General features: G+C 32.5%; 1 protein-coding gene across 1 annotated transcript; it reads left to right on the forward strand.

Annotated features, from left to right (window-relative positions):
- The first annotated feature begins 3,211 nt into the window (after window positions 1-3,211).
- Window positions 3,212-5,964, forward strand: LOC124356309 (chromosome alignment-maintaining phosphoprotein 1-like). Its single transcript, XM_046807497.1, has 2 exons — window positions 3,212-3,339; window positions 5,117-5,964. The coding sequence occupies exon 2, from the start codon at window positions 5,127-5,129 to the stop codon at window positions 5,832-5,834; it is 708 nt and encodes a 235-aa protein (XP_046663453.1). The 5' UTR covers window positions 3,212-3,339; window positions 5,117-5,126; the 3' UTR covers window positions 5,835-5,964.
- Window positions 5,965-8,780: the final 2,816 nt, after the last annotated feature.

Genomic DNA, 8,780 nt, shown 5'->3' on the forward strand with positions numbered 1-8,780 from the left:
GTAAACGCGGCTATATAGTTCCAAAATTCTCATTAGTAAAGCCTTCCAAAGAGTACATACAAATCTTACTGAGCATTACAGATTTATGCTAAAAACCGTTTGTCCAATTTGAGGTGGACCCTTCAGAAAGCCGCCATGAACAAAACTACTTTTAATTCAATATGATATCAGGGTTTGGGTTTGTGGACACGAATCCGTCGTATAATATTTATAAAGAAGCTAGAGATCGAATTCTCGATTTTTCAGAAAATACTATTGACTTTTTAGTTACGTCAAGTTTAGAAATATGGACAAAACCTTCAAAGAATTGTTCAATAAATGTTATTAAAAGGTTTCTCACACTTTTTATGACTCATTTATTGACTCTATTTAAGTTTATATTCGAAAAATCGTAACTGAAAAGTATACGTTTATGTTCATGAAGTTTAAAAACAGATAATTAACAACTGTACAAAATTGGAAACGGTTTTACATGACAGTTGTTGCCTAATCCGTATTTAGTATTATTCGATAATATTACCTCAAACTTGACAATATGTCATAACATTATTACTGAAGATAATAATTAATTAATTTTGAAATAAATACTTATATTTTATATTATCTAAGGTCTTTTAATATTAAATCACGATGGCCACTTGTTGTTTTCCTTGTAAAAACTTCGTTTGTTATTTTTTTTAATACTACTTTACATTCAGAAATAAGCCACCAACAAGACGATGAGACATTTTAGGTAGAACAGACATTGAGAAAAAAACGAGTACTGACTTCACTGTTTATTTACCCACTGCATTGCACCTCTGTTGTCTACATTTTGTTATCGCACACCTTAACCTACTAACTTATTTTATATTCCTTTAATGTTTTAGTATACAAAACTTTGTTTTCTTTAAATAAAACATAAATGAGGTAAACATTGTAATGTAAAACATATAAATTCATTACGTTAATATCATAGAACTTATCATGTTGAAATTTCTCCAACTACTTTCACAGTCAAACACAGGCAAAGACATTGCATTAACATTGCAGAACCTTACGAACAATGGTAAGTTTCTGCTTCACTATTGTTTTATACATTTAAACCTATCTATTAAGAAGCCAAATTGTGCGTTATTTGAGTGGAACACAGACGTATCCTCAACAGTTTGTATGACGTAGGTATAATGTATGAGGCAGATGGAGATTCCAGAACTTTAAATTACAAGAGTTCCACAGAGATCGGGAAAGAGATTTTTCAGAAGAATTCAACAGGAACCCAAGTAATTTACAAACTAAAAGGAGACTCGGTCACTTCAATAACCGAGGTGTCAGATGAAGAGGTTCAGCAGGGGCAGTGGAGAGAAAGAAGCGGTGGAGGGGTGGTCTTTCTCAATCAAGGAGGAATCTGACTCTCAGCTGGACCAAATAATCTGGAAGAGTAAAAATCACCTTTTACTATTTATAATAAATCAAAGTTATATGCTAAAGACCAATATTAAATTTAGGACAGTCACATCCCACGGACGTTAGTTAATTGGGTCAAAGAGTTGACACAATACCAAAGATTATACGTTGACTTTGGAAAGGAATATATCTCATATCCGTATGAGCATTGAGTAACAAAAATATTTTATCACTGACTGTTTTGAGATTGTTGTTGCTTTAAAATCATTAAGTGATTTATTTTAAATTTTGTATTATTAATTATTAATAATCATTATCGTCAGTCTTTACTCTGTACAATATGTTAAACTATATATAGAGTATATTTAACTGCAGTGTTTGGGTAGTGCGTATGTAGTATTATATGAGTACAACGACTATTTGTGCCATATTAGGACAATCGGAACGTTTCGAATTCCGAACTAATGAAAGGTACAATTATTTAGGTTATATTCCATATTATCCTAAATGAAATATTTGGTCATAGAATATTCCTTAAACAAAGATGCATTAAAGTGGTGCCAACTTTCGTTATCTTTCAGCAACAAGTACGTACCGGGACAATATTTGATAGGCTAGGAGGCGAGAGCCAATTTGTATCGTATAAGTGCACGAACATGGGTTTACTTGATATCGATAGAGGAAATTCTCATACGTCAGCAGCGCTTGTTTTGGTAGAGATCGAGAAATGAGGGTATCGGAAAGAGTTAAAAATATCAAACACTCACACACGCCCTACACACTTCAAATAAACCAGCATACATACTTAAAATACACTTAAATAGTAGTTATTTCGCCGTCAAACGACTACATTAAGAGAAATGAACATGACGGGAGCTGAAGGAGCCATATAATATTAAAACTAAAGCCTAGGCCAGGAACTTCCAGAAAAAGGGAGCTATTAAGGACGAGGGATTTCCAATACTCGGATATTCCCAAAAACCGAACACTATGGAAAGATGGGAAGCAACTAAAGAAAGGAAGATCGAGGGATCAGGAAATCCGTTGGTTAGATACTGGAATCTTTCAGATTGTTGTTGCTTAGATAGAGACCGTAGTTGCCATACATCGGAAGCGTTATGGAAAGACTTCAATCTGACTAACGACATTCCCCCAGAATTAAGACTTATCTGTAACTCTTATTGAGCGAATAAATCCACAAGAAGGCTAGATCCTAGAAGTTGGAGGCTTTTTAGAAGCTAATAGGTAGAGTACTTCCCTCTAGGCTTCTATAGGTCATGTGGTCCTAGTGATCGTGTACTGTATACTCAACGTCTAGATGGGTTAAGAGGTTATGATGGGTATTTGTGTTATGAAATGTAAATAGTTGGGTATTTGGTATAAAAGAACAAAAATCTACGTTGCGAACTGCTTGTAGATGAACACGCCCTTAATTTTTGGTTGAATGTAATGAATAAACATATAGACAATATTTATAGTTTTTATTTCAAAATGTGTATTTTTTAATATTTAAACTTTTACCTACAAGCTTATGAAGTACATAAGAGACATTTGTTTCTGAATAACCAATAAATATACACAAACAGCCCTGAAAAGCGTTTGCATGGGCGTTAATAATATATTACAAGGTAGAGGGCCAGAAACGTGCATATCAGGATATATCTTTAGAAATATATTCTCAAGAGAAAGTTCCCTTAAAATAAAAATCTATGGTTGAATTAATTTTGATTGTGTTCTTATCTTCTAGTAGTCGTTACTTCAGTATAATGAATAATTATATCAGACAGTAATATGGCATTGTTCATTTTCAGAGCGTTACAAATCTTATACGATAATCAATTGAACGCCTGTGCTAGTGATAATGAGCAGAACGAATGGCAATAAAATGTGATATATAAAAAGATCGAAGTAAAATTTGCATTCGCAGTTTACTTCAGGGAGACAACTTTACAGGTAAGACGCCGTACTATGATAATAGATTAGTTCAATATTAATTATATATAATTGAAATTGTTATGATTTTCGCTTTCAGTTTGCTTAGTGAGTAAAACATATTTAAACATCATACCCATAGTTGACATTTTCCTGATTCTTTTCGAAGTTTAACTATCAATTGCTGTGTAAATGTGGGATGAAATAACGTTACTATTAAGTATGTATATCATAATAACATATTAGTTCTCTGCCGATATTCGATTATTAGTTTCGTCTTTTGAATATACACATTATGTCTCGTAATTTTTTAAAGTTGTTATATGTGGCATTTACGCATATAAGTAGATCTACTGTTTGATAAGTTACAACAAGATTTAACTTCTAAAGTTCTTACAAATATAAACAGTGGCTACAACAAATTTTATATAAATAACTATTTTGAGTAGACATACATTGATTGCTTCAAATACTCTAGAAAAAGAGAGCTTATTTGAGTTGTATAAAGCATAAATGTCTAATTTTTAAACATTTTAAGCGTCATTAAATTTATCGTAAAGATAAAAAAGTTGCCATTTCGGCCATAAATGTGGGGGTTCAATTATTACGTGACGCAGACTTCAATTTTATTTATGTGTGACAAAATAATACTTTTTATTACTAGTCTCGAAAGTTGCCTATTTTTCGGAGCGAGTTTGTATTTACGCGTAAGCCAAACTCGAAAGTGGAAAATGTTATCTAACCCCGTAATAGAACTTTCGGCTCGAGAAAACCAGCTAACAGCTACCAGGAAAACTGTGACATTTGCAGACCTCAGCTGTGTTAGAAAGTAGCCAATTTTACGTATACCACACAAAGTGGCGACAACAAATTATACGAACTTTGATATGTTTAACCCTCTTTATGTCATACCATTTCGGCCCTTAAAATAGCGTGTCTGACGATTTTTCTTTCCTCTACAAATTTCAAGTAGAACCAGATTCTGTTCTTATTGGCTTGCGGCACCAATGGAATATTCAAAAGGTTAAATGTTACCCTGGTGCACACTAAAAGTGTAAGAATAAATTGTTTCAAAATATGTGTACTAACTATACATGTTTTATATGTCAACGGAAAAAGAAATAAAGTATAACAATGTGACTTTATCGTGAATTCCTGCTTACTTGATGCTACTTATTACGAATTCAAATAATCACTGTCAGAGTCTAATCATAAAATAAAATAAAATAATCTTTTAAAACGGCTGGCAACTGGATTTTGATGCAAAATTTTATAAAATCGACTTTTATACAAACACTGCACATCACCGCAGCAGAGTGAATGTGGTTTTTATCATGAATTTAATTCTCTGATAGATAAATAAAATTAACAAATGTTTCGGACAGTTTTTATTAGTTTATTATAATTAATTACAATGGCGTCGGTGTAGAAAGAAGTCATCCTACAAAACAAAACGTAAAACAAAAAACACCTAGAATAAAGCCCAACAAATAGGCCTGTTTTACATTGATGTTTTATTAGATTAAAAATAACTGAGTGGATACGATTTATATTTTTGTGTTTTTTCTGATACATAGATCTTAACTCTATATTGAGATTGTTTGTGTCTAAGGCTTTGCTCAGAAATTACCGATTATTTCCTATCCAAGCTGTGTGTGATGGTCACGTATTCTAAGTTGATACAAGTGGTAATGTTACAATGAGTAACAAACACTAGCCCAAAAACAGAATATACAGACAGATTAGCAATTCATTGTATTAAGAGTGATACTAATGCAACATTATATCTTTGATTTAGGATTGAAATAATGTGGAACTGGCTCTTCCTCACGCTGTGCTTCACTGCGACATTCATGTCGGAGGCTGATTCACAGTTTGAGCAGCCCTGGAGTCATCGTCTACCAATACCTGGAGGGCCCGGAAGGATGCATCCTCCTGCATATCTAAGACCTGGGATTTGGCCTTATGAACGACTCCCAAAACCAGAAACACCTGGGTGTGGCTGTCCTCCTATAAATCCAAAACCACGAAATCCTGGTTGGGGCTATCCTACTTTAAATCCAAGACCAGGAAACCCTGGTTGGGACTATCCTTCTTTAAATCCAAGACCAGAAAACCCTGGTTGGGGCTATCCTTCTTTAAATCCAAGACCAGGAAACCCTGGTTGGAGCTATCCTTCTTTAAATCCAAGACCAGGAAAACCCTGGTTTGGACTATCCTTCTTTAAATCCAAGACCAGGAAACCCTGGTTGGGGCTATCCTTCTTTAAATCCAAGACCAGGAAACCCTGGTTGGAGCTATCCTTCTTTAAATCCAAGACCAGAAAACCCTGGTTGGAGCTATCCTACTTTAAATCCAAGACCAGGAAACCTGGTTGGGGCTATCCTCCTTTAAATCCAAGACCGCAACGACCCCGAGGAATTTGGCAACCGTATGCAGCTGGAAGAACAAATAGATTTTTGACTTCTGAATATCCTGCAGCTGTATCCGATATGGCTTGGGGTAATTTCTTGTAACATTTTTATGAGGGGTAAATACGTCTAAACGGCTTTCCTCTAGAGATGGATCAGTGTAGATTTTACATTTTGATGGGTTTACCGTTGTATGTAGTTTAATAGAATACATTTATGTTCCACAAAATGCTAATGGTCTTTTTCTTACACTTTGATGCCTCTAATTTTAAACGAACTAGAGACACATTGTTTATAAGAGGGATGGATCAGTTTGGATTGCATCCATAACCCCAAAACGTTTGTAACAGGTTTGGTTCTATCCTACTTTCAGTTCTATAGTCAAAGACAGCCAGAGAGAAATAGGCCTACTTCCAGGTAATTTTAGTAGGAAAGGGAAAAGGAGTTTTGTTCACTGAAATAATTATTTTTGTTAACTACTGATTATGTTTAGTTTTCATAATCATAATTTCACAAGAATATTTCACTGTAAGTAAACGGTATAGCCGTTTTTACAACATAAATTTAAGATTTGATTATTACAACAAAAATTGTTAACCCCATTTGAATATGACTGTCACATTTTGGGATAAATGTAACAAAATTTAATCTAGTCAAAACTATATTTATTTCTACAAAGCATTATTTGCAATAAAAAATAAATACTTTATAGTGATATAAATTATAAGAATGAATTAGCTGCAAAAACTTTATGTCTCAAAACATATTTATTAGGTGTCTGGTTCCCATCAGTATATTTACACCAAGCATCAAGATTAAACATGACAGAAATTTTGTATGTAAGTGGGAAATAACACTTTTAAAAACATATTTATTGCAACTTTGATTGATATACAAATTTTTTTATCTATTAATTTTTTTATCAGATTTATAACAGATTAAATACTGTACCAACGTAGTGGATAAGTACTTCTAAAAGCTGTTTGCGAAATTCGTACTAAGACCTACCTGATACTGCTATATACTATATAGGCCTAATTGATAATAATGATACAAGTCTTTGTTAAGATGACACAATACTTTGAAATTTTGAGATTAGCTCCATTTCATCCTTTTCTTAGTGCAACGCCTGAAATTTGGCACTGTCATATACTTGGCTCCTGGAATCTGGAGCCCACGACTGTTTGAAGAGATAAAATATCGGTGACAAAAAGTGCTAATTCACTTCGGTATTGAGGCACATAGACTACACAATCAAGTGCAATCCAGATGAAGAGGTGTTCTTACTTTTACATCAGGACCACAATTGAACCAGAAATACGAGAAATGTCAATTCTTTATTCATTATAATTACTACACTAATCATAGTGATACTTTCTATTGTTATAATTATTATTAAAATATATTGACAGTAAATAAGCTTATTGGTTTATAAGCTTCCGAATAGTAAAGAACTCTCATACCGGAATATGATGCCAGTAATTTAATTCCAAAATAGCTTTAAACCTACCCAGGGTAGGATAGAGTAAGACCATTGTTAATAATGGACTCCAAGGAATAAAGGACACTTAGTTCAAAATGTGTTGAAATGTTATAAAAGTTCAAAATTATGCCTTATTTGCACCATCTAGGCGGTGTCGTTTTTTTAAACGAATTACTGACAGCTTGTGTTGCTCAGGATTGACAGTGGGGGCATAATAGTGTAGCGTTTTTAAATCTACATTGGTTTATATTTGTTATTAAAACTTAAATTAAATTAAATGAAGATTTTGGGAACGAAATATTGGGATTTAATTTTAAATTAGATTGTGAAAAGTCAGGGTAAAAACGAACATGTACTCCTTTGGCAAGTTAGTATTGGTAGTTTTAAATTGTTAGGAAGGCGGTTGACTGCCTTGAATTGATTAGAACTTGTCTTGTCACGGCTATTGTTCACCTTGTTTGATACAGCTGGACCAATGAGAGAACACCGCGGATGTCCAGCAGAGTTGATTAGAGGGGGGGGGAGTATATAAGCGCCAACTCATACTTTTCGCCCTTCTTTTGGTTATTTTCGTGTATTAAGTTGATTAAAATGCGCCATGTTTCTTAATTTTTTTTCCGTGAGGGATTTTGAGGTAAGCACCAAATTTATTGTACGTTTTATTGAAATAGTCTTCCAGATCTGATATTAAATTAATTTTGTTGTTGTCTTTTATAGGAAAAAATTAAATTCATAGAAACTACACAGCAATCTGAATAACTGATTCTCGATGAACAATAGAGCACAATAGAATCATACAAGTTGCATTTGGTTCATACTTGCAAGAAAAGTGAATTAAAATTGAACTTTGTCAATAACTTCAATTGAAATTTGTAAATTTAGTAATTTATTATTATTTGACTGGAACTCTTTTATTGTTACCAATTATTAATTGGTAATTAATTGAACTTTAATAATTGTTTGAGAAAGTTGTAATCTGAATTGCAAATACTTGAGTTATTTCCACAAGTGTTATTTGATTTTTATTTTAAAACTTTATTATTTTATTTTAGAAGAGAGTTCTGATTTTATTTTTATATATTTGATTAAAAATTTTATTTCTTGCCAAAGGAACTTTTAAATTTACTAACAGTTTGTTAATTCTTTGTGGTAAATAGAGTGATGAAAATATTCTGAAACGTTGAACTTATTAATTTGCTAGTTTAAAATAAATCCATTGTTTTATTTAGAACTGTGATTTTTATTTTAGACAAACCAGATAATATTTAATAGTTAACAATTTAGTAATAAATTGTACTGAATATTCTCTCGGAGCTTACTAATCAACAAATATTTTATATCGTCTTGGATGTCTCATTGGTAATTAAGGGGAGCAGGTCGATGAAAATTAAAAAAAATTAGAAAAAATTTTTATTGCATTTTTAATAGTTTAAAGTGTGTATTTTTAAAAATATGTAAGTAATAATGCTCAAATAAATTTATAAATTACCAAAAAAAATTCACAAACAAAAGATGTTCACTAGTTTTTTGCAGCAGTTCGTAAGATGTTGGCTGACACAATCATATAT

This window comes from Homalodisca vitripennis, chromosome 2 (assembly GCF_021130785.1).
Source record: "Homalodisca vitripennis isolate AUS2020 chromosome 2, UT_GWSS_2.1, whole genome shotgun sequence".
NCBI classification, from domain to species: domain Eukaryota; kingdom Metazoa; phylum Arthropoda; class Insecta; order Hemiptera; family Cicadellidae; genus Homalodisca; species Homalodisca vitripennis.

What these genes read in the sequence shown, in the direction of transcription:
- LOC124356309 (XM_046807497.1), top strand. Translation starts at nt 5,127, where the DNA reads ATGTGGAACTGGCTCTTCCTCACGCTGTGCTTCACTGCGACATTCATG.